General features: G+C 37.0%; 1 protein-coding gene across 1 annotated transcript in view; it reads right to left on the reverse strand.

Moving 5' to 3' along the window:
* Positions 1-27,719, reverse strand: part of TTN (titin) — a 238,738-nt gene that overhangs the window by 96,852 nt on the left and 114,167 nt on the right. The window contains 13 exon segments of the mRNA XM_037397744.1: positions 82-221; positions 375-650; positions 878-1,153; positions 1,359-1,754; positions 1,835-1,885; positions 5,859-5,942; positions 6,160-6,213; positions 6,594-6,671; positions 7,178-7,282; positions 22,292-22,375; positions 22,670-22,750; positions 23,380-23,463; positions 24,088-24,168. Coding sequence (XP_037253641.1) covers positions 82-221; positions 375-650; positions 878-1,153; positions 1,359-1,754; positions 1,835-1,885; positions 5,859-5,942; positions 6,160-6,213; positions 6,594-6,671; positions 7,178-7,282; positions 22,292-22,375; positions 22,670-22,750; positions 23,380-23,463; positions 24,088-24,168 — 1,790 coding nt within the window.

Consider the following 27,719-nt stretch of genomic DNA (forward strand, 5'->3'; position numbering starts at 1 on the left):
ATCTTACCATAAAGACTCAAGGGAACCTGTTCACAGTGTTAAATTTAAATAAATTATGTTGTAAAATTCAAGGATGCTTACAGGTGAGGGTCTCAGGATTTCGCCTTTCAGCTTCCATTCACCAGGAATATCATCCTCAGATATTTCTGTATCAAAGTTTGCTGTTTCTTTCTCATAAACTGTAACATCCTCTAATGGCTTCAAAAGCTCAACCTCACGTTCTAAAAGGCACAAATGAACACATATATGGTTAGGCCAAGTTTTGATAGAGCTTTATATTAATTTAGGTTACCTTTTTCTGTTTCTATTTTGAGACGTTTTTGAATATTGGCCTATGAGTTGATTAAATATAATACAAATAAAAGCTTTCTTACCACCAAGCGTCAGTTTAGCTGGGTATCTGCGACCTTCAACTTCCACTGCATATTCCCCAATGTCAGCAGGGCCAGCATTCTTGATTTTCAGGAAAATTTTATTTCCTTCTTTCAAGATTTCTGTCTTGTCTGTCGGTTCAGCAGGGATTTCCTCATCTCCTTTAAACCATTTAATGTTTGGTGTATCTTTGACAATGTCGCATGTGAAAGTAGCTGTTCCTTTTGGTTTCACATGCTGGTCTCTTATGGGTTTTACTAACCAGTCTCTTATCACTTCTGCATGACAAGAAGTTACATAAAAACACAGCTTAGGAGTCTTCTACTACAAATAGATGGGTGATAAATAGAAGAAACAGAACTAACAGATTTTGTATTACAACAAGATTTTAATAGCTGTAAAAAAAGTCCATTTATATTGTAATACTATGAAAAAAAAGCTTTCCTGATTTTAAAACAGCCCAAATGTCTTGCAGAAAAAGGAGAACATTATTTTGATTACTTACCTACTACCTTAACACAAGATGAGCACGACAGCTCAGAGTCTTCCACGGTAACAGTGTAAGTGCCAGTATCAGCATCATCTGAATCAGTGATAGTGAGGGAATGCGACAAACCAATAATGCCCAGAGCAAATTTCCCAGGCTTGTCTTTGATGATCTTCCCATCCTTCCTCCAAACCACGCTTCTTTCTTTATTAAGCTCACACGTCAAGTACAGTGGCTGGCCTTTAACCACAGTGACTTCTTCTTCAAGAGTTTTCACAAACCGCACTGGGAGTGCTGTGGGAAAAACATTTTGATTTGTCTCATTTATATACAGAAGGTGTAATGCAGAAATGCCTTACATATTACATCAATTTGCGTAGCGATTGATGGTGACAAAAGGATGCACCTAGCAACAAATGTAAATTCATAAAGTACCAGTACTTCTAGCTTGAGGAGTAGCTAGCCTTTAAATTATTGATGAATTTGAAACAGGAAATACCTTCAACAATGAGTTTGGCTGTAGAGGTCTTCTCTTTGTTCCCCAGTCGTAATACACAGGTATATTCACCAGCATCTGCCAGCTGGACATCAATAATATGCAGCTTCCTATCTTTGCCATCAGCAATAAACTTGTGTTTTGGGCTCTCTCGGATGTTACTTCCGTCCTTCATCCAGCTGGTAATTGCAGTGGATGGTGAAATAAGGACTTCAAAGATTGCAGAAGACCCAACAGATTCAGCTTCTGTTAGCACTATATCTTTCATCTCCTTGACAAACTTCAGTGGTACAGCCTTGAGTTGGTAAGTGAATGGAGGCTCTTCAGGAGGTTTTTCACCACCACTGCCTGGCCTGAGTTTCCTTCTTTCTGCATCTGCTGGTGAAGGTGTCTTCTTGGCTGTAATTCAGATTTAGAAATTAATAAACTAATTCTGATTTATTGCTTTTGCTTGTAGATACTGTCTTGTAGTATCCTACCTTTGACTGGACTGATACCCTTTGGAGTTTCTTCTTTTGGTGGCTTGGCCTCTGAAGTAGAACAGCAACATTATTAGGAATGTAGATAAATATACATACTAAAATCAAGACAAACATTTCTTTTACAGATCAGACCTTCTCTTCTTGTAGTTATACACACATACAAGGGTAAGAAGATATTAACTTATGTATATATTTATACAACTTACACTGTCTATATCTCAATGTTAAGTTCAGTTTCTTTAAGCATGGGGAAGACATATATTCAGCAGTGGGGACTGAAAGGCAGCTTAGGAGCTCCTCATTCCTCAATTTATCATCCTGCCTTTTACTTTGTAAAATTGCGCCATTCCCTGACACTTGACTTACAGTTAGGCCCTTGATCAATACCCACCTGTCAACCAAAATAGCTCTTAAATGCCTATTACAAATTATGGGGGTTTTTTGGTTGTTTTTTTTTTGGTTTTTTTTTTTTTTTTTTTTTTTTTAGGAAAAGTATACACTTTTACTAAGGAAGACAACAAAAATATAAGTTTTATAAATTATGTATATTTTTCAGGACAACATGATACTCTCACAAGTGAAGTATGTTCTGTTACTTGCCCAACTTGTGATGAATGATCTCAGACTTTTAAAAATATTTCCCATGCTACGCTGCTTCTTGTCATTTTGTGAAAGGAAATATAAAGGATACTTTTAATGGGGGAAGACATGAATAAAATGCCAGACAGATTTTATTGCAGTGGAGGGAAAAATGAATACTAGAAAAAAATGTGAGTTTTTTTGAGAAAGTCATGGCACACAACATGATTTAGGCAAACTTATAAAAATGTAAGACTAAGACAATGAACATTGATCATACAGATGTATGTACAGACAGGTAAGACAAACATGTCAAGAATGGCTGAATGCCAATACGTCCAGCTGACAGACTAGATGGAAACATGAATGGTATTAAAGAACAAAAACAAACATCACAATGGCAAGTGCTATTCTCCTGAGGCAAATAGTACAAGCACTTTGTGGAAGAATTTGGCAGCAGTCTTCCTCACCTCGCTTTGCATGAGACTTTGCAGGAACGTCCAGAACTTCATGTGATTCTCCAGGTGCGTCCAAATTCCTGTTCTCACTCAAAGGTCTGCTGGCCTGCTCAATCACACGAGCAGGTTCAGATTTCCGGTATTCTTTCTCTCCTTCTGCTTTCTTGGGACTTATCATCTTACCTATGCTTGAGGAGTAGGTAACTTCTCCATTTGCAGGGATTCCTTTGCTTGATATTGTGTTTTCTGAAAGCTTTCCCTTCTCTTTTTTCATAGTAACAGATGTGCTTTTTCCAATGCCATGTCTAGTTGCCATTTTTTCATCTGATGTACTTTCTGGAACTGGAAGTTCTTTTCCTGAAAGGTTCACTTCTTCCACAGTCAAAGAAAATTTATTTTCTTCAGTTTTACCTTCACTGCTTTTGAGAGCTGGAGTTTCTTTGTGTTCATCCTGAATGGTATGAATTTCTTGAAATTGTTTTTTACTGTGACTCCCCGATGGCCGAACAGGAACTTTCTTTATTGTCTTAGATCCTTCAACTATTTCATCTTTGACTCCCTTTTCATGTTCTCCTATGGAAACTTCACCTTCCATTCCTTCTCCTGTAATCACTGTATCAAATTCTTCTTTTTCGACAGGCAGCTTTTCTGAGGCATCTGACTGTCTAAATATGCCTTTTTTCAAGTGGGTGCTGAAGGTAGTTTTCTCTTCCTTCTCTGGTATAATCTTTTTGGCTGTTTTTTTATCACTTAGGAGAGCTTTGTCAGTCAAAAATTGTCCTGAATCCTCCTCATAATGAAGTTCTCCTTCCTCTGCAGAATATTTTTCTCTTGCTTTTTTTCCCACTACTTCTGGCTGAAGAACAGATGGTTTAAAGGCTATGTAAGCTTTTTCTCTGGGAACACCCTCATCTTCAGTGGGGTATTCTAGGTCAATGTCTTTTCTCAAAGCTGGTTCAGTCTCCTCAGACAGGTCTAAGGAATGTAGTTCTGCTGATGTAAAGTCCAGATTCTCATCTTTCTCATCACCTCGAATAATTTCCGTTTTCTTTGTATCTTTATTAAGAATATTCTCTATAGGAATTTCATCTACTGTGGTACCAGATTTCTTCATCCACTGGGTTTTATTTTGTATACCATGGTGCTTCATGGACTCTTCAAGAGGAACTTCAGATTTCTCTAGAGTAAAACCTCCTCTCTGTTCTTCACTTCTAAGAAGAGGAGTTTCATCTATTCCTGCCTCTGTGATATTCTTTACAAATGAAGTTTTATCCTTATTGGGAAGTTCTTTAGGTTGCAAACTAATTTTTGATTTTTTCTCTTTTCCTAGAAATCTTTTCTGGTCCCTGGGCTCGTATGACTCTCTGGGTATATGTTTAGGTACATAAATTGACTCAGCTTCCTCTTCTTTTTCATGCACATGAATCTTTCGTTTGTGAAGCTTGTCAAAGACACTCTCTACATCACCTTCCTTGTGAATAACCAATTTAATTTCATCCCCCTTTTCTTCTCCAGAATCTCTTTCCATGTGTTCAGATGCTACAGAAACCAATTTCAATTCCTTATCAGGTTGTTCATCTTTTGCATAAGTAATGTGATCTAATGCAACTTCTATTTTCTCACCTGTAAGGGTAGTCTTTCTTGAAACTATAGGTGTTATTTCAGACTCCTCTTCTTCAGGAGCCAGCATAAAATATTTAAAAGCCACTTTCTCCTGCTCATCTCCCTCTGGCTTCAGTATTTCACCACCTGTTTCCAGTGAGATTTTAAATTCAAGTGGCTCTACTGCATGAATGTCCAGAGCTGTCTCCTTAGGACTTATTCTCTCTTTCAGATGCAAGCGTTTCTTGGTAAAAGTCTTCTTTAATACAATTAACTCAGGATTTTCTTCTTCCACTGGAGGAATTTTATCTCTATGCTTTAGTACAGATGATGCATCAGGCTTTTCTGCAGCTACAAAGGTTTCACAGGTAATTTAGAGAGTTAAAATCCATAAGAAAAAGCATCAGGAACAATAGATTTTAAGACAAAATTTCCAGCTATACCTGAAATAAAATGAACATAGAACACTTTTCTCCACACAACAGAAAACTTAGAGCACAATCACAAAAGAAAGGTAAGAATGGCACACACAAACAATACAGAACACATTTAAGTAAACCACTGTTACAGTACAGGGCATTGTCTCACCAGTTTGCCAATTTTAATCCAATCCAGGTTAAAAGTAACAGTAAATGACAACTTTCTAAGGTCTACCTAGCAACCTATACAAAGTGGGTTAGTTCTGCCACTGCAGGCCTGGCCACATCACCAAATCAATGGCCCAGAGACATTCATGATTAGGCTTCTCCAGTGCCCAAGATCTAAGCTCTGCTGTAACATGAGGCCCTTCGAACGATGGGCAGGAAGCATGTACATCAGCTCTACCCATGGTCTTCAGGCTCAGAGTGCTTCAGAGGAACTGGACTCTTCACAGTTCTTTTTTCACAGCAGTGTATGATCCAGGGTCCTAAGCATAGCAAATGAAGTAGTAATACTCTGATTCTTCAACGCCACTGTCACTTTTCCTCAGGACTTCAATAACAAATTAAAAGCAGAAAACCAAATGACACAAGAATTGTTTAAAAACACATGTAATCTGTCTTTTGCTATACAGAAAATACAAGATGCGGTTCACAAGACATACATCAGGATATAAACAACATCAAGGAATCAACAGCATACACAAATTTCACAGCTGGACAATAAATAAAGGCACACACATCACCATCCAGAAAAGAGAGCAGAGATTAATCTCTATGGTGTATCAGAGACATTGGTCTTTTAGACTAGATGACAGTACCTAGAATAACAAGATCCTTGAACAGAACCTCAAATCTTTCTGTAATGAATGATTGTACAGCTCTTCATTCTCTTTATCCTGAAGGTATTTAGGTATCTCTGAGAGAAAAAGTCTATAAATAGTATAGAATAAACATAAATACCTGCTTTCTTTCCAACCACTGGGACTGTCACTGGGGTAGTAACAGCTGGTTCTGGTTCTGGTGCTGGTTTTGGAGATTTTAGAGCTGTAGAAAAAAAAGAAAAAGAAGAAAAAAAAAAAAGAGTTCTCATGTTTTTGTTTTAAGTATGTTTTTTAATATGTTCTGTAGGTTGTATGAAAGTTCTAGTCTTAGTAATACTAAATACATTTGTTTAATGTCCTTTTAGCCAGAAGTCTCTGAATGGAAAATACTAGACGCACAAGAAAGACTGCACTGGTATTCATGGCTAAAGAATTCTTACCTACTACAGGTTTAGGTTCAGACCCAGGAAGTGGGAGAGCTGCTTGCTTAGGTTCTGTCATTTCAAACACAAGAATTACAAATAGGTTAATGTACATGTTTTGTAACCCCACTGAACACTGAAGTTAGAAGCAACAATACAGAGTTAATCAAAGACAGAATTTATTGTTTTGTATTCTATATAGCCAGAAAGCAAGAAATTAACTTGAGATAAACTCTTGTAAAGCAAGATACAATGGAAAAAAGATGAATTTTTCAAGCACTGAAGAATTAAAGACAACAAGAAATCCAGAAGAATGCAAAGTGGTCAATCATGACAGAATAGTCACAGACAGACTGGATAATAGTAATGCATTAGATTAATATAGCACGACATTCAGGCATGAATATCATTTAGTTGCTGCAATAAAGCAAAAGAACACCACACGTCTGTACCTTTTGGTGGTTCAGGTACATGTTTCTCCTCTTTCTTTATGACAGGTATCTCCGTTTTCTTCTTAGGAACTTCTGGGACTAAAATATTATTTTTATTTTATAAGATATATTGGAACACCTTAAATCCCCAAATACAATTATCTCCAAAGTATTTAAAAGTTCTCATTCTTTTTAGACATAAACTGTTTCAGATGTTCATAAGGTTTAGGAATATGTATTTTTAAGAGTGAAATTTGAATAAATTAGAAACAGTAAATGGACAAAAGGACAAATATTTGCAAACTTAAATAAAAGAATGGTTGGATTAACTATTTCACGGTAGTTATATTTTTATCAGTACTATATTTGCAAAGTTCTCTTCTATACACAGTGAAGATTGAGAAACAAACCTAAAATTCAGAATTCAGACCCAAATATGGATGTCAAATTTGGCTGTGTTTTCAGCAAAGCTTTAGTTTACACAATTAGTTTTATGCAAACCATCTTTTAAAATCTGTTTAATTCCTGAATTTCAGAGAATACTACCTAAGTGGGATTTTTTTTAAATCATGCTTTACTGGATAGGTTTGAATGTAATCTAATACCTTCAGGTTTCTTAATTTTTTCTACTGGCGTAGGTACTGGTTTAACTTCTGGTTTGGGTTCTTTTTCTGGTTTAGGTTCTTCCTCTTCTGATTTCTTTTTAAGAACTTTAAAAGAAAAGGAATTTCAGTTTTTAAAGCACAGATAACCAGAAGAATAGGATGGTGAACAAGACAAAAGATTAAAAATATATCAACAATCATGGAGAACAGGTATGGAAAATACAGTGTTTGATATAAATGGAAGATTTTGTGTAAGTATTCAAGATACTATTCTGAAAGATTTTTAAAATTCAAAGTCATCTAGAACAAAAAGCTGGTTTTATTAAGAGCAGTCCATCTGAAAGGAAAGATGTCAATGTTAACTGTCTATGACAGAATAACATTTCTTGTATTTCTTATCATATTTTAATGATGACTTACTATACATAATTATGCATTAATACCTGCAGTTACAGATGATTTTTCAGGGAAAAAATGCAGGATTATGGATTAAACTCCTATTGACTGCAGTGAGAGAACAAGACTGAATCAAGTGTTATATTTGGAGAGTTCAATTTTATATAATGTCTGTTTTTCATTTTACTTATTTTATTTATTTTTGTCCTGTCAGATATCCATCTTGGATATCTAATGAAACTGTCATCTGAAAAACTGAATATCCCTATTTTATTATGTTGTCTGAAATCTTCAAGGTACATGGCCATGAGTCATCCTGCTGTATTATTTCAAAGAGAATTGGAATTAGTGCTTCCTTTTTCTAAGCAATAATTGAGCATAAAGTGATTCAGAAGGCTTCAGACTTTGAAGGAGAGAGGATTGATGTCCAATAGTACCACAGGGTTCTGCGATCTGTATAGTACTTCTAAGAAAACTATGAAAGAGAATACAGATGCTACATATGTGACTTTAATAACACTTACACTGTCACTGGAAAATATTTAGGGCTCCAGAAGCTGAAGACAGTGGAAAACTGTTAACTTTAGTATAGACTTTGCAGAGATTAGGAAAACAGTAAAGTTATGGGAAACCAGATTTTCAGTGTTCTGCTGTGTTTTCATCACAGATACTTTGGATCTGACAGATTTTCAGGGTATCTCCACTTCATCCCCGCAACTATAAACACTTTCCACAAAACACAGACATTAGGTAGTACTTTGTTTGTGTGATTTTCCATACCATACACATAAAATAATGTTACTTAGGGGAATATACTGAACAATGTTGATATGTAGGGCTTTTTAAAACCGAGCCAAGTTACTATACCTCTTTTCAAAACAACTTCTTCTTTTGGTGGAGGAGTAACTTCAGGAATTACTCTGCGAGGTTTCTTTACAAGTCCAGGCACTTAAAAGAATATTATTCCAGATTTCATTATGGTTTCATAACAGTAGTAAGAGCTAACCGACAACTAACCATTCCAAACACATAAATCAAATGCTGGTGCGCTACTGAACATTAAAAGCAATGGTAAAACTGTTGAGATTGGAGTCAATAGTTTTAATATCTTTTCTGTATTATTTGTGTACAGCTGTCTTCTAGACTTATGCATAAGAGAAAATTTTCACACAAATCCACAAAAGAGAAATATGGTTTGACAAAACTATAAAGGTTAAGTATTCAAGGAGAGTTAGCAACATTTTTATCTCCTTTTCCTCTTTCATTACAGGCTTATGTTACATATCTATTCATCTGAACTCGGTGATATTCTTAAGGATCCATCTAGTTTAATTTCTAAACTTGGAACAACATTAAGAAGAGATGTTTGCTGCTTAGTTGCTTAGCTTGTGTTAAGCTCCAGTACATACAAAAATATAAGGGAGTACTTGTAAAGTGGCTTGCACAATTCACTATTTATCTACATCTCTGGAAAGTGTCCTCTCACAAAAGTAAGTTATATTTCAGACAAATAATAAACTAAGTATGTTTGAACAATGCTGTACATATTTAAACAGTATATTATTTTTATTTCTCCCTAAGCAGAGAACCAAAGCGAGCATCTACACAGTGACAAAACTCATAAAAACTCTCACTCTTCTGGGATTCTGTCTCTTGAATCTCATGAATGATGGGAGATTAAGGTGGGTGAAAATATAACATGAACATATATATCCAAGACTGGAGTTCACTGTTGAACATAATTTAACAAATTGATATTTCTGAGCAAATTAAAGAAGATACTGAGAACTACAACTTTGGGCTCATGACAGGCTTAATTTAAGTAAGATTCTTATATTAGCTAGGTACCTTTAGCAGGTGGAGGTTCCAATTTTGGAGGCTCACCAGGTTTTGCAGTCACAACTTTCTTCCTTGATTCAGGAGCTTTAAAGAAAATTATTTGAATTTTAAAACAAGTCATTAGATCCAAAAAAGAAAAGAACTTTCCAAAAAACTGCTTAATACTATTGACATAATGGAAAGACAAGAGCTACAAAGCTAGGATTCTGGCTGATCAACCATTTAGAAGAAGTCAGATGATCTGTACGAAGCACAGTTGTTCTGAAACCCATGTTCATATATTAACACCAGCAAATTATTGCTGGGGATTCTTTTCATTTGTAAGAACATTTTAAAGATAGAAGAATTATGTTAAGGATAGAAGAGTATGTTAACTAGGTTAAGACTTTTTTTAATAAATTGATTTTTTCCATATCTATTGAAAAGAATCCATGTAAACTAACCTGGCATAACAGTGGTAAAAAATTGTAAGGGATTGAGCATTAGTAAGGCGCACCATTAAAGCAACAGTAAATTAGAAAAGAAAAAAAAAAAAGAACCTGCAAAGTGGTATGTTTAAAAGCATGCTTTTCAAGAGTCATCAGTATCATTTAAAAGGATTATATGTTTGAGTTCCCACTGTTAATTGTGGCTTCAGATGATTATACCTTTAAGCAGTTCTTTTGCCAATTTAATATCTTCTGTTGGTGGGGTAGGTGGTCGTGGTTTTCGCTTTTCAGGGATCTTCTTTTCGGGTTCCGGTGCTTTAAATAACATTAGGTAGATTTAGTATAAATTTACTACCACAGTAGTTATGTGAAGAGCAATGTACAAATGTAAAGATGGTCATTTTCCACTTTCAATGAAGACAGTGAAAAAATCTTATTGAATTAAATGGGTGTATGAAAGAGCCTTAGGCTGCGGTTTTGTAGCATGCACACAGTACAAATATCCAAGCTGACTTAAAAAAACATGTTAATAATATAAGAACCAAGGTGGGGAACCAAATGATGGGAAGACTTTTGTTGATAAGAAACAAAGTGAAAGCATTTAAAATAATCCATTTGTTGTACTTAGAGTTAAGAGATCAGAACTCATTTCCAAAATATACTAACAGAGGAAGAATGACGCAGACACCTACAACATACAGACACACATGTGAAGAACGACAGAGTAAGAAAAAAGTGCACAATAATGAAAGAAGGATGTCCAGCATAGGTACTTTGTATACCTTCAACTGGCAAAGCTGCTTCTACTTCTGCAACTGGAATTTCTTCTGCTTCTTCAGACTCAATCTCCTTTACGATTTCATATTCTTTAAAGAATATTAACAACTGGTTAACAAGTTTCCAAAGAAAAGATTGTTTGACAAGAACAATGATAGCTATCACCAAAGAGAAAGCTATTCCAACAGACACAGACAAACAGACATTAGGGTAAGTAATCATTCAGTATCTATTACATTTGCAGTTAATGCATGCTTTTGAAAAACTACTTTTTTCTATGTAATAATGAATCAGGGTTGTGTGACAGATAGTATTTTTCATGTGCACAATATAACCTAAACATTAAACTTGCGAATGAGTCATCGTAAATGGAAAGAATAAAAGCTTCAATGCTCTCATTATGATCTTAAAAAGAGACACACTTTGTTAAGAATATCCTGTGTATGTCACTTGAAAATATTTAATTTTGAAAGTGATATTTTACTTCCAAATGTGAAAATATCATAGTAGATGCAAGAAACAGACTGGTATCACCTAAAATGTGAACAATTTACAAACATTACATTGGGGGAAAAAAAAGATGTCTATTTTAAAATTTATATTTGGAAGAACAGGACAAAGGATTGTCCTTACAAGTAATAGCTATGATGGCATATACCTTCACTTGGCAGTGGTTCAGGTATTTTAGCAACAGCAACAGGTACTTTCTCCTCTGGGACAGGTTTCTTGAGCACCTCAGGAACTTTAAAATAGATTAATTCTTTTTATTTGCATGTATATAAATGTACATATGAAACATTTAAAAAAAAAAAAAAAGACATCCAACACACAAAAAAATCACAGTGAGAAACAGTGGCCATAACCACAAAAGACTGTGCTACAAGCAGTCTGTACCAAGGTAGTCTAAATACAGCTGACATATTTAATCACTCAGTTACGAACAAAGAAAAGAGAGAAGAATAGAAAACACTTTTTCTCGGGAGATGCTTCCTGGCAATATATACCTTTGGTTAGAGGAGGCTCTGGTTTTTTAAATTCTGGCCTTTCAGGTGCTGTAAGGGGCACTCTCTCTTCTGGGACAGTTGTCTCCGGTACTTCAGGTGCTTTAAAGATATTAGTAATTTTTCAGTTTTGTGAACACAAAGATACATATATATGTACAATAGTGAAAAGTGCCATGATAAAAAGAGTAAGACATTCATTAAATGATGAATGAATTTTAAAGTGACAGATTATTCACCCAGATACCTCAGCACTGTGTACATCAGTGAAACAAAGGAAAATGTATTCAGAGATTAGAGAAAAGGAGAGACTCAGTCACTGATGTATGTACCTTTAGCTGAAGGAACTGTATGTTTTTTAAGGACAGGCACAGTCTTTGATATTTTTGGCACACCAACAGGCTCTGGTTTCTTGGGCACAACTGCAGGTTTCTTGGGCACAGCCACAGGTTTCTTGGGTACTGCCACAGGCTTTGGGGGAATAACCACGGGCACCTCCTCTTCTGGCTCTTCCTCCTCAGCCACCTCAGACACTTTAAAGATAGTAGTCCTTTTTACTCAACCGAGTTAAAGGACAGGCACATACAGACAGAACACGACCAAACAGTGTTGCCCTCACTCCCCTACACACAGTGCAGAGGGGCAAAGAGACTCAGTACTGCAGTATCTCAGAGGGCAGAGCAGGCTCTTTCAGAACACCACCGTATGTATACCTTCAGCTGGAGGAGCTTCTGGCTCTCCAGGCTCAGCAACTGGTGCCACCTCTTCTGGTGCTTCTTCCTCCTCTTCCTCTTCGGGGGCCTCTGCCTCAGGCATCTCAGGCACTTCAAAGATATTAGTGCATTTCATTTCACATTGGGGAAAACATGTGCCAAGTAGGAACAAAAACCAGGGCAACACAGACACCAAACATCACAACAGCCAGCTCAAAACCTCACACACACGTGCAGCACCATTTACCCAGCACGCACAACCTTGAGAGTCTCAGTTTGGAAACAGAGACAGGCCAAGAGAGGGTAGGACAATGCTTAGAAGAAGAAGAAGAAGAAGTAACTTCTTTGTTAAGTTATCCATGAAGACAGGTACCTCTGGGTGCTGGAAGCTCTGGTGCCTTGGCAAGGGCCACAGGTACTTTTTCCTCACGAGTAGTCTTCCTGGGCACCTCAAGTGCTTCAAAGATATTAGTAACAGTCAGTTCCATAAATTAAACAGCAAGATGAACAACAAAACATAAACTAGAGATGCGCTCATGGAAGTAACTCAGCTGGTCTCATAGCACCGACCCCTGCCTGCCTCGGTCCCTCACAGACACACAAAACCACACACGGGCACAGGCACAGGCAGGGGCACAGGCACAGGCACAGGGTGGTGTTGCCAAGTAGGTTCTGTGAGAAAACACTTGGCTGTGTTTAGGTACAGCTTGAGGGTGAGTTGTGAATTAGGATACCCGCTCTATACTCGGCAACCTTCTGTCCCTTCTCAGCCCTGCTAGGCTCTGACTCTTCCCTGGCAGCAGCCTCAGCCCACATCTTATCTGTCGCCATGCCTCACAAATCTGCTGGTGCTTTGCAATCAGCACTGTGGGCAGTGTTACAGTGAGGCACCCTGTATTTCTTTTGTGTGCTTTGTTCTGTTTGTCTCCATTTCCATTCTTTATTTATGCGTTTCTTCTTATTCTCTTATGTTTCTATCTTAAGTAGCTCTCTTCCCTCAGTTTTTCATTTCACTGTGGCAACTTCCACAGCCCATGTAGCCCACTGGAATTTATAACAATTCCTTCTTCATTATAAACTCCAAAATTATCAGCGTTTTCTTTAAACACTTGATAGGCTGTCACTTCTTCTTACTGCCCTCCTATGTGTATTTCTGAGCAAAACCTATTTTTTCATTTTGAACGATTTATATCTACCACATATGTTAAGTGAGACTGCCAAAAGTGTCATGGAGACATTCACTGTATCAATTTAGGACTACAAAATTGGGCACTAATCTGGAAAACTTATGATCAAGTTTTAAAATATACCATTTTAGTATCTGACAAGTCAGAACATGAAAACAAAATGGTAAAATCAAATTATAATTTGGGTTATTTATGCAAAATACTAGATAGTTGAATTCCTAACTGATACACAACACAGAATGTAGAAATTTCAGGTAGTCACAGTAACAGACAACCAAAATAACACATAAGACAGTAAGAAACAATCTCATTCAGGCTGATGCACAGGGTGACAGGTACCTTGAACTGGTGCAGGTTCTGGCTTTTTTGGCACAGTTATAGGTATGGGCTCTTCCCGAACACCTTTCTTGGGCACCTTGGGCACTTCAAAGATATTAGTATATCTTAGTTTTGTGGGCATTTACAGATGCACATGAAGCAACAAGACAATCAATAATACATGCACACAGTCTTCTAGTCTTTGAGAAAATGCTGTGGCTACATTCAATCACCAGTTATGCTTTGCTTCAAACACATGGAATGACCAGGATGTCAAATATGTCACGCAGGAGATGGGAATTTTGTGTTTAGTTTCTGTTTCTGAGTCAAGGTAGAAATGTAGAAAACGTACACCTTCTTTCTAACTACTGATCAGAGACTTATTCATGGAATCCTACTGTATTTGAGTATCAATCATGTATCATTCATGTATACTTTGTCATTGTAACATGATTTTTTTAGGAAAGTAACATTTGCTTTACCATTAAAATTTCTTTTCTATCAATTATTTTCATTCTTTACACCTCCTCTTCATTTTCAGTTTTCCACAACTCCTGTCTTTTAGATTTTACTATTTACAGAAATATACACTATTTCTCTCTTTTGGGCTATATTAATGATCTTCCATGACTAGTAAGATCATCAGTAGATATATCTAGTCTTTTGCTAGCAAATCTACCTCAGGTACGCTGGCATTAACTTACTTTTAAAGAGGTAGAGAACTGATACTACTGCTTTTACCCAGCAATACAGCCTGTCAGAAAATCAGGGACGCACCATTATGTTCTTTAAACTGAAGACTTATTCTCAGGCTCTTCTCCAGAACATTATGTTAATCTGTTTAAACTTAGCATTCAGTAAATGTTAATTTGTAAACTTTACAAAAATTCTGAAAGCTGCAGATATTTCTTGAGGAATTGAATCTAGATTTTCTTCCATGTTTTTGACACTCCACAGTGTACTTCATATTCCTTTCACACTTTTATCCAATAGAACATCACCAGAAAAATTAGTTCAACTTAAGTCCAGAAGAGCTTGATGTTTCTTTCTAATGATAATACTAATAGTCATGGCATGTACCTTTGGCTGGTGTCGGTTCTGTTTTTTTGGGTACGGCAACAGGTGGTTTTTCTTGTGGGACAGCTTTCTTGGGCACCTTGAGCACTTTAAAGATATTATTCCTCTTAATTTCACAGTTAAAAAAATAGAAATGATCACAACACTTATGATGAAATCAAAGAGTTTAGATAATTCTAACACTGTAACATTCTTCTAGTGAGTGGTTGGTTAGTCACATATGCAAAGATAGGCGTAGCAGATGCTAGGGGCAGAGGATATGTAAAAAATCTTACACCAAAGAAAGGATAACAAAAGAAAATTATTAAACAATACACTAAAATGAAAAGCAACTCCATCCAGAAGATATACCTTTAGCTTGTGGAGCTTCTGGTTTCATTGGCACAGCCACAGGTTTCTTGGGCACAGCCACAGGCTTTGGTGAAACGACCACGGGCACCTCCTCTTCTGGCTCTTCCTCCTCAGCCATCTCAGCCACTTTAAAGACAGTAGTTCCTCTTATTTGACTGAGCTAAATGTCAGCAAACAGCCAAATGGCAAGTAGGACAGCAGAAAAGTAAACCCTTGACAGACTACCAGGGCATGCTCTTCAGACAACCACCTTCTTTTAAGGCAGACAAGAGCCAAAGTATGGGCTCATCAGAGAGCACGTCCTGACAAGACCCACCCCCACCTCCAGGCATTACCAGAACATTCAGACAGAAGACGACCTAATGTTACTGCCCTCACACCTCAACACATAACACAGAGGGGCAAAGAGACTCAGTACTGCAGTATCTCAGAGGGCAGAGCAGGCTCTTTCAGAACACCACCGTATGTATACCTTCAGCTGGAGGAGCTTCTGGCTCTCCAGGCTCAGCAACTGGTGCCACCTCTTCTGGTGCTTCTTCCTCCTCTTCCTCTTCGGGGGCCTCTGCCTCAGGCATCTCAGGCACTTCAAAGATATTAGTGCATTTCATTTCACATTGGGGAAAACATGTGCCAAGTAGGAACAAAAACCAGGGCAACACAGACACCAAACATCACAACAGCCAGCTCAAAACCTCACACACACGTGCAGCACCATTTACCCAGCACGCACAACCTTGAGAGTCTCAGTTTGGAAACAGAGACAGGCCAAGAGAGGGTAGGACAATGCTTAGAAGAAGAAGAAGAAGAAGTAACTTCTTTGTTAAGTTATCCATGAAGACAGGTACCTCTGGGTGCTGGAAGCTCTGGTGCCTTGGCAAGGGCCACAGGTACTTTTTCCTCACGAGTAGTCTTCCTGGGCACCTCAAGTGCTTCAAAGATATTAGTAACAGTCAGTTCCATAAATTAAACAGCAAGATGAACAACAAAACATAAACTAGAGATGCGCTCATGGAAGTAACTCAGCTGGTCTCATAGCACCGACCCCTGCCTGCCTCGGTCCCTCACAGACACACAAAACCACACACGGGCACAGGCACAGGCAGGGGCACAGGCACAGGCACAGGGTGGTGTTGCCAAGTAGGTTCTGTGAGAAAACACTTGGCTGTGTTTAGGTACAGCTTGAGGGTGAGTTGTGAATTAGGATACCCGCTCTATACTCGGCAACCTTCTGTCCCTTCTCAGCCCTGCTAGGCTCTGACTCTTCCCTGGCAGCAGCCTCAGCCCACATTTTATCTGTCGCCATGCCTCACAAATCTGCTGGTGCTTTGCAGTCAGCACTGTGGGCAGTCCTAGGGCAGGTAACAGAAACGCCATCACCGTTACTGATTTTCTCCTCTATTTCTGTTCATTTTTCCCCCCAACTCTTTCATAGGGTAAGTATGTGGGGGCTTTTGACTCCAGTGCTGTTTCAGGGCTTCTACAGTTCTGCATTTAGAAATTGCTTTTGGGGAGGATAAAAGGGCTACCTGCAGAGCAAGTAGGTTTCCTTGCTCTCCTTCATGTGATGCAGAATTGTTCTGCACAAATACAGAAGATCTGGTGGTCTTGTACCTGATAGCTATGTGCAATTCAATTGTAGATTTGCTGAACCCACTTTTCTACTTCCCCGTGAACCTATAGTTAGAAAAATGTACATTGATGTATGACTACAGCTATACATTTTTCTCATATGAAATCTGACCACAGAACAAAGACCATCCTGATCGACCATGCATTTGAGTAAACACTGCATTTGCTAACAACTTTGGAGTATCACTTATTTGGGATCTAGGCCCAGATCACATTTGACCAAATCTTAAAATACTACTGTCCTGTGCACGTATGTTCCTCTTTTTACTTTGGGACTTTTTCCCATATCAACTTCAGTTCCTTCACTGAAGGTTCCTTCAGGACCTTCAGGTCTGTTGAACCTGGTTTTCCACCTTTTTCTCTCTGAAATGATAATTTTTTATGGTTTTTTATTTTTGCCTGGTTTTTAATATTGCTCTGTCATGACAGTGTGTAGTTGTTACTACCACACAATAAGACAGTTGGTAGCGGTTAAAGAAAAATACTTTCAGTAAAAAACCCATTTATATTACTTGAGATTCCTGTCAAAATGTTAAAGACAGAAGTTTACATTAAAAATTCAAATTAGAAAGCTCTGTCCCATGTATCTTGTAAGTTTTGATATACAGATTTTTAGGTTTTGAACACATGAAGGAGATGGGGAGTGTCTCTCATATTCCCTATGTATTTGCCATTCTAACAATAGAATTTGCACATAGCACAGAACGTAGCAAAATCAGGTAATCAGAAATGGATAGGATAGCAGACAACCAAAATAACACATAAGACAGTAAGAAACAATCTCATTCAGGCTGATGCACAGGGTGACAGGTACCTTGAACTGGTGCAGGTTCTGGCTTTTTTGGCACAGTTATAGGTATGGGCTCTTCCCGAACACCTTTCTTGGGCACCTTGGGCACTTCAAAGATATTAGTGTATCTTAGTTTTGTGGGCACTTACAGATGCACATGAAGCGACAAGGCAATCAATAATACATGCACAGTGTCTTATCACTCTATCCTTTAAGTTGTCTTCACCTTTCTTTTTCTGTCTTTGTACTTTTCCTCTCTTTTTTTTTTTTTTTTTGCTTTGCACATTGTTTCCTGTAACAGCTCTGGCTTCTATTTTAATCACTAGATGCTGCTTACAACTGTTTCCTGTAATATTAATTTATGTTCTTTAAGTGCTTTATATATCACTGTGAGTGATATTTATATAGTGACTTGAGGAATGTCACTGTATTTCATATGGACAAAATCTGGTGGCAGAGGGAATGCTCACTTTTCTGGTGTCCTGGTTTCAGCTGGGATAGAGTTAATTTTCTTCTTGGTAGCTAGTACAGTGCTGTGGTTTGGCTCTGATGTGAGAACAATGTTGATAGGACACTGGTGTTTTTAGTTGTTGCTGGGTAGTCTTTACACTAAATCAAGGACTTTTCAGTTCCTTGGGCCCTGCCAGCCAGAGGGCTGGAGGAGCACGGGAAACTGGGGGGGACACAGCCAGGACAGGTGACCCAGGCTAGCCAAAGGGGTATTCCATACCATATGACGTCATGGTGAGTATATAAACTGAGGGAAAAAGAAGGAATTGGGGGACATCTGGCATTATGGCGTTTGTCTTCCCAAGTAACCATTATGCGTGATGGAGCTCAGCTTCCCTGGGGATGGCTGAGCACCTGCCTGCCCATGGGCAGTGGGGAATGAAATCCTTGCTTTGCTTTGCTTGCATGCACAGCTTTTGCTTTACCTATTAAATTGTTCTTATCTCAACCTTTGAGTTTTACATGCCTTTCTGATCCTCCTTCCCATCCCTCTGGGGGGGGGCGGGGGGGCAGTGACCAAGCGGCTGTGTGGTGCTGGGTTGCTGGCCAGGGTTAAACCACAACATCTGGCCAGCGCTTGGGACTTTCTAAAGGAAATGTAATCATGCAGCACTGCATCAACCTATGGTATGTACAGTTTTAAAGTATCTTAAACTGTTTTTTTGGTATTTCAATTATAAAGTCTCTCATCCTGATTAATCTGAGAAAATAAATGCCTCTTACAAGGCTCAGTGAATTCAGTGTTCACAGGAACTTTAGAGCTCTTTGGTGTTATTCATACAATACAAAAACTTCACAAACCACAGAGTGGAGAATGTTGACATATGACCAAAATACAGGCACATTATAATTAACAGTTCAAAGAAAAGGTTCTGCTTCATGATGCTACCCATGGCAACACAGGTACATAGAGATATTTGCAATTACTTTGCTTTATGTACAGAAACTGCTACTTTCTGCTTATTTTGTCCTTTGTCACAGAATCATAGACTCGTTTAAGTTGGAAAAGATCTTTAAGATCATTTAGTCCAACCATAAACCTAATACTGCCAAGTCCCACTAATCCATGTACTAAACCATCCCTTCTAATAATGTGAGCAGCAGTTTATGCATTCATTCTCTTGTTAGTATCCATAAAGCTTTGGCATTTATTGGTAGACAGGAGTTCATCATACTGCTTGGTTTAATTCTGTAGCCTAAGAAATCAAATCTTATATCCTGAACTTTTTGAAAATGCCAAAAAACCCCCAGTACAACAAAAGTTTGGGTGGTTTTAGTTGAGCAAACATTTGACAAACCTGAACAGCAATTCATATTTGGTACATCTCTCACATTTTACATACCAAAGTATATAGTGAAAGATCAATTTAAAATTAGATTGACTGTAAAAACAAACTCCATCTTTATGATGATAATCATGGTGGTATGTACCTTTAGCAAGTGGAGCTCCTGGTTTTTTAGGTACAGCAGTGGGCACTTTCTCCTCTGGGACAGCCCTCTCAGGCATCTCAGGCACTTCAAAGATATTAGTGCATTTCATTTTACAATTATAATACAACTAAACATAAGCACAGACGCTGAAACACAGAGGACAATACAAATGTTCTGAAGTAACAGTTTGACACACTCATACTCAGTGTGATTTGTTTAGCAAGCATCATTTAAAGCCTCAGATTTGAAATGACAGACAACAAGAGGTTAAGATAATGCTTAAGAGAAGATTAGGAGTGTTTATCATGTATTCATGATAACATGTACCTCTGACTGACGGAGGTTCTGATTTTTCAGGAACAGCTACAGGAATTTTCTCTTCTGGTACAGACTTTTTGGGCACTGCAGGCTCTTTAAAGATATTAGTAACTTTTAGTTATATACATTAAACTTCAAAACAAGCAGGAAAACATAGTATGCTCAAGAGAAGGAGAAAAGATCCTATTCATAAGAGGTACCTTTAGACCGTGGAGCTGTTTGTTTTTTAGGTATAGCAACACTCTCTTGCTTTTCAGTCAGCTCAGCTGGTGGTGGTTTCTCAGGTGCCAAAACAGGCTCTGGTTCTTCAGATGCCACTTCAGGCTTTGGTTTTCGAAGTGCTGTAGAAGGCTTTAGTCTTGGGGATGCTAAAACTGAGTCTGTTTCCTCAGGCACCATGACAGGTTCTGGCTTGCAGGGAGCCACAAGAGTCTTTGATTTTCTGGACACTTCAATAGTGACTGATTTTTTGAACTCTGCAATAAACTCTGTTTCTTCAGGTGCTACAACAACCTCTGGTTTTTTGGGTGGAGCAAAAGGTTTTGGTTTGGGGGGCACCACAACACGGTCTGATTTTTTGATTGATACAACTGTCTCTGACTCCTCAGGCACCCCAGTGCGCTCAGATTCCTCAGGGGCCATGAATAGCTCTGGCTTTTGGGGTTCCAGAACAGGCTTTTGTTTTGAGGGCATCACACCATGCTTTAGCTTTTGGGGTGGTGCATCAAGCTTGGATTTCTCAGGCACCGCAGCAAACTCTGGTTCCACAGGTGCTACAATATGCTCTGGTTTTCGGGGTTCCACAATAGGCTCTTGTTTTGGGGGTATCACACCATGCTTTAGTTTCTGGGATGTCACATCAGGCTTGGGTTCCTCAGTTACGACAAGAAATTCTGGTTTCTCAGGCACCACAACAGATTCTGGTTGTTGGGATACCAAAACAGTCTTGGGCTTCTCAGATGCCACAACATGCTCTAGTTTTTGCGGTGCCATAAAAAGCTTTTGTTTTAGGGCTATGCCAGCAGATTCCAGTTCTTGAGGTTCTACTTCTTGAGGCTTTGGTTTTGGGTGTCCTGCAATGGCCTTTGGTTTTCGGGAAACTGGAACAGGTACTTTCTTTTCTGGGAAAGTTGTCTTGGCCACTTTATGTACATAAAAGTTATTAGTTCTGAATTTAACAACTGCACTGACAATCATAGCAAATTTAAGTGAATCATGAAACAAAACCACATAAAAACACTAAAAGCTTATCAGGTACCAACCACTTATGTTGACCTTTTTAATGATGATTATACTATATACTGGCTCTTCTCCCTTTTCTCTCAAATGTACACACACATCCCCCTCACAAGCCTCATGCGCTTACATGCACTGATAGTATAACTTATGCTATAAATGAAATCCATGATAATTATAAACAGAATGGACAGGACAAAAGATATTAATAACATTGCAGGTAATAAGATGAAGACTCTTTCAAGAAGTAACAGTGACAGAATCTAGTTTTTCTTGGTGGAGCTTCTGGTATTTCAATTTCATTAATGTCTTCTGCTTTTAGCTACTAGAAGAGGTTCTTTGTTTTCTTCTACTACTGTCACTTTAAAGATATTAGCTGTCATTGTTTCCATGAACCCAAGGAGGCAGAATAGTAAGAATAATCCAAAATAGTAAAAATTTAATTTAAGCATAAAATGCAGGCAATTCAAACATCCAGGATTTGTCACTATTCTTCAAAAAACCCCACGTATGTCTGTTTCACACACATACGCAGACACATAGAACAAGCATAAATCAGAATCTCAGAAAACAGAAGGCCTGGAAAATCACAGTGTTAAAAAAAAAGGAAAAATATTGCCTTTGTTATTTTATTAGTGTTGAGATTTACCTTCCTCTGGTAGAGGTTCTGGTCCTTCAGGTGCAGCCTCTGGTTCTGGGACAATCACAGGTTCTGGTTCTTTAGGCACAGGTATTTTCTTTTCTGGAACAACTTTCTTCGGCACTTCAGGTTCTTTAAATATATTTATTTGTTTTAATTTCAGGAGTTTGAAGAATAGGAATTACAAAGGCAACAATAGCTCCAAGGTGAAAATTATCAAACAGCAACAGAAAAAAAACCCCAAACAAACAAGCTTATTTATAAGTTTTGGGTTTTTTTCATATTGCTAGATGCACAGTATTAATAGCCATTGTTGCTTACTAGAAGCTATTCACAAGTGAAGAAGACAACACAATCTGTAACATTTATAAATATTAGAATATAAAAAAGAGGATAACACAAACATAAAAAAGATAATATTTAGAAAAATGGATTAAATTTTCTGTGCAATTTTATTGGTATTGAACATGTACCTTTAGGTGGTGGAGGTTCTGGTTTCTTAGGAACTTCAATGTGTACTTTTTCTTCTGAAACCACTTTCTTTGGCACCTCAGGCACTTTAAAGAAAGTAATTAATTTTGTTTGTATTAAATTCAAATGTGTCTGCAGCATCAAGACACTAAGAAAAAGTAAATCTCAGGGACATCAAAATAATCAGTGGTCCTGGATGTATCAATTTTTCTTTGCCTACAGAATATTCTCTCTGATGTGTCACTGAGGTACAGATGTAAAAACAATAATTTAAATAACATAAATATTTTATAGAACATTTATAGTAAATTACCAATATGTTAAAACGGGACCCTAGACAAGGAAGGGGTTTTTTTTCATTAATTGTGTACAGCAGTTACCTTTAGTTGGTGGAGGTTCTGGTTTCTTTGGTACTTTAACTGAAACCTCTTCTGGGACCACTTTCTTTGGTACCTCGGGCACTTGAAAAATATTAATAACTTTTACTATAAGAATTTCAGAACAACATTAAAGCATAACAGCAGAACAGTATGAGAACACTAATTGCTAAGATCTATTTTTTTCACACAACACATTTGTTCACTTGAAAAACCTTTGACCACAGAAGACAATTCTAACGGAGATCTTGGGTACTGTTTTATATAGTGTTAAAATAATAAAAGAGTGATGTTTTTGATTCTGTTAATTTTATCATAATGACAAGTACCTTTAGCTGGTGGAACCGCTGGTTTTTTAGGCTCCGCAACTGGTATTTTCTCATCTGGGATTTTCTTGGGCACTTCTGGCACTTTAAAATTAATAATCATGTTAATACCAAGAATTTGAAGAATTTAAATAGCATTGAAGTGGAAAAAGAAAACAAACAAAAGGATTACAAGGTAACATCAATTAAACATCATACCCTTTACTAAATAGGCTTTTTGCTCTCAATATTGATCAAGAGTCATTTGAGAAGAATAAAGAGGCTGCTCCAAAAAATTAAATACAAAAATCACAGTTTCTAAGATAGAAAGGTGGGGAAATAGTATCAAAAGGTTTTATCATTGAAGGTAAGAAAGATTATTTCCATGGGTTTATTAATGACAAGTACCTTTAGCTGGTGGTACTTCTGGCTTTTTAGGTACAGCAACTTTGATCTTCTCTTCTACAACTACTTGCTTGGGTGCTTCAGGCACTTTAAGGAAAGAGATTATTTTTGGTTATTATATGACATTTTTATTCACTTACAGTCCTTTCATGGCCCTGTAAATTCTGAGGAAACACCTCAGAGTCTTTTGGAGTTTCTTCTTCTACATTACATTATTTTTTCCATTTTATTAAACAATGTCCCAAATCTCCATCTGACTAAGGCTACCATTGTGCGTTCTGTATTCCTTGTCACATTCCCCTATGCCTGATGGCTTCTTGGTATAAATTTTTCATCTATGCATGGAGGGTTTCTCCTGTTTTAGACACCTGTATCACTTATTCTATACTGTGAAATTCTTAACCTCTCTTCTGGGGTTAATTTTTCACTGTCAGCTGGGAGTATTTCAGATCACAGAAGCCCTGATTTCTCTTTAGGATTTCTGCTGTAGTTCTCAAGTATCAGTCTTATCTCTGCCCAGCCACATCAGTATTTCTAGTAGACTGATTACAGCAATGATTCAAGACGAATTTTCAAAATGGTAGCATATATGGAACTGTAAGCACAGATAATAAAAGTAACAGGACAACACCAACATACATTCAAAAAAATAATCAATCAAGGCAGAGTTTTTTTCTCTTCCAAATTTTAGTTATCTTTTGTGCAACATACCTTTGACTGGTGGTGGTTCTGGTTTTTTAGGCACAGCAATGGGCACTTCCTCTTCTGGGGTTTTCTTGGGCACCTCTGGCACTTTAAAGAAAACAGCATTCATTTTTATTATATTTAAAGCACTCAAAAATATGTAAATTATTAAGAAGAAAGAGTCTCACAAGAAGCATAAAAGAAAGAAACATAAGGTCAGATATAAAGAGATACATCATGCAAAAAATATTGTATACTATTACATACTACTAGGATTTTTTGTAAATGGGAAATGAAGGTTAATTCTTTCTTCTACTGTAAAACTTACTGACCAAGAGAAAGAGAAATCTCCTCAGAGAGTCACAATTATTGACATATAAGCTTTAGGTGGTGTTACTTTTAGCTTTTTAGGCACAGCAGCATTTACTTTCTCTCCTGAGACAGATTTCTTAGGTACCTTGGACACTTTAAAGATATTAGTCTGCTACTAAGAATTGTGAAAATAAAACATGCAATACAGAGAAATATGACAAAACAAGTAGATGTATAAGGATACCATGAAAACAGCTACAAGTTTAAAAAAAGTCTCTGTGGTTCTATCCCTCTGGCAAAGTTTGAAGCAACTTTGCTGGAGATCTTTTGTCATACAGTGGTGTCATGCCACACAAACTGCTAGTTCAGACAGACTTCTAAAACGTCTGAATGAAATGTCACAGCTGCTTTCTGTGCCTTATGCTATGTCCATTCAAAATTAATTGACCCCATAGTTTAACACGAGCAATGTGAAAGAGGAAGTACATATATACTTCTTGCTTGAGTATTGATAGAATTTCTGAGGCTGTTTACAGCACCTATAAACTCCTATGAAGTGAAAATGTTTTTTCTGTAAATCTCACTGTATGTTGACTCAGCTAGCATTGTCCTTATTTTTAGTCCCTTTGACTAGTTTCTGTGACAATTCTGCCATCATAATGGATTGCTCTTGGGTAGAAGAATAAGAGAAACTCAACTAATTTTTAATGATTTGACAACAACAAAATAAGGGATGGAAGAAAGCTGAACAAAAAGGAGAAGGAAAGGATAGGTTGACCTATATCTTTTGCAGGTGGAGCTTCTGGCTTTTTAGACAGAGGGACAGGTTTCTCTTCAGGAATACTTTTCTTGGGCAAATCAGGCACTTGAAAGTTATTTACTGATTTTAATTTTAATTTTTTGACTTAAAGACAAGTTGAGAAACAGGAAAAGGGACATATACAACATAAATACCACAAATCTGACACAAGTGGACTATGAACAATTAAATCAGAAATGATGTAAGAAACAGAAAAAGATGTTATCAGCAAAGACCTCAGTTCCATTAGGCTATCAAAGTACCTTTAGATGGTGGAGATTCTGGTCTTTTAGGCAAAGGAGTAGGTTCTGGTTTTTTAGTCACAGCAATAGGCACTTTTTCTTCTAGTACAGATTTCTTAATGACTGTGGACACTTTAAAGATATTAGTTCATTATAAGACTTTATACAGAACAGAAATAAAATTCATAAAATATCCAAAGTTTGTAATGTAAGTAAGGTACTAAAAGAATGAACACAAATATTAATTACATTGAACAAGAACTAAGCCACCAACATGAATAATTTAATTTTCCTGGAGTTCATGACTTTGCAAATTGCAGGAAGAGATGATGAAGATATATACCTCTAGGTGCTAGAGCCTCCTCTTTTCTACGAACAGTAGAAATTTCTTCTTCTATGTGCATCTCCTCATAAACTTCATGTACTTGAAAGATATTAGTTTAAATACTTAAATTAACTTAGAATATCTTCAGAAAAAAAGACATTGTTAAAGAACAAATGCAACTACATATGCAAGTTCATCTTAAGACAGATGCTCTATTTTATACCTATCCTCAAAATTAGGATTCTTTCCAATGAGGGAAGAAAAGAGTCTCATATTCTACCCTGATCTGACCTCTGCAGCTTGCCAGAAGAAAGATGTGTGGTATGTCCTAAAATGAGGTACTTCCTTGAGTACAAAGAGATAGGCCCTGTCTATCTAAGCTGTCACTTTTTCTGTTCCTGCACCAGTCCCCACCCACACCCAGACTGATCTCAAGTTGGAGTCCCTCACAATTTCTTTTGCACATAAAGCTAATTTTCCCCTTAGGAACAAATATAGGTGATACATTTTAAATTTTTTTAAAAAATCAGTTTTATACTGTTGCAGCTAACCAAAGCTGCTAACTAAACTCTAGTTTATGGTAGACACGATGCTTTCAAAATAATTAAAGATTTATATATGAAAACATATTTTTTTATCCTTCAAATCCTAATTAAAATTTTTTGTACCTTTAAGGTGTGAAGCTGCTTCTTTAGGTAGAGCAGGAGGTATTTTTTCTTTGTGGACAGCTTTCTTTGGTACTTCAGGAACTTAAAAATATTGGTTTATTTTAGACATTTGCACTAGGAAATAAGTAGTACAACTTTGTAAAACAGTAACAAATGCCACCAGAACAATATGAAAATACATGGTATTAACCTGTGAATACACCTCACCAACTTTCTAGAGTTCACTTTTTTTTTTTTAACTCCTAGTGCTTACAGGTCTGAATTTGTCTTCTCTGAAAAGATAGTAGTTAGGGTTTTTTTTCTTATCAAACAGTATCTAGCAATTTTGGCAATTTAAAAGGTTTTATTTTTTTTGAAATTTCAAAATTACCCATTTTGCAAGGCAAAACTCCAGTGCAATTAACTAAATACTGTTTTAAACATCTATAGAGTTGTTCAGCACTGAAATAACGTAGAGAAAATGCTCTTTGAATTTGTTTTCCTGAATGATGAATTATTCTTAGTTGTTAATTAGTTTAACATATGAAGAAAGATGTTGAAGTATTTTTTGAATTCTTTGTAAATGGTCACAAAATGTTTGCATTTTTAATCTCTGATCTCCCTGTATGTATGCTGTCTTTCTAAGATAAAAACAAACAAACAGACAAAATTTACAACAAGAGATCAAATGGAAGAAAACTGTACATAGCACCTGGTCATACTGTTCAAGAAAAGCAAGCATGTTGTTTTTTTTCACTTGGTACCTCACTTTTGAAAGAGGCTAGAAGAAAATTCATTTGGAGGTCATGTACCTTTAGCTGGAGGAGCTTCTTCTGTAGGTACAACAGCAGGTATTTTCTTCCGTGGGACAGTTTTCTTTGTCACTGCAGGTACTTCAAAGATACCACATTTTTTAAAGAACATTATACAAAATGTAAGTAACATAGAAGCAATGACAGACATATAGCATCTAAGGAAACATTAGAATAAACACATTAAATAACAGATTAGCACATAGATGGAATGATGAAGATTAATAACTAATTTGTAGAGAATGTGTTACTTTATAGATTGCTTGCAAAGTTGGTTGTACCTTTAGATGGTGGAGCTTCCGGTTCACTAGGAATAACAATAGGGACTTTTTCTTCTATTGGAACTTCTCTGTGAACTTCAGGCTCTTTAAAGATATTATTTTACATACTTTAATATTATTTACAAGACAAGATTAGAAAGACAACTTACAATACAAAAATGCAGACATGTAAATTGACAAAGAGCTGTTTGAACATAAATTATTTAGGTATCTCATTTCAGCCTGATCATTTACCTACTTT

The sequence above is a fragment of the Falco rusticolus genome, chromosome 8, assembly GCF_015220075.1.
Source record: "Falco rusticolus isolate bFalRus1 chromosome 8, bFalRus1.pri, whole genome shotgun sequence".
In the NCBI taxonomy this organism is placed as follows: Eukaryota; Metazoa; Chordata; class Aves; order Falconiformes; family Falconidae; genus Falco; species Falco rusticolus.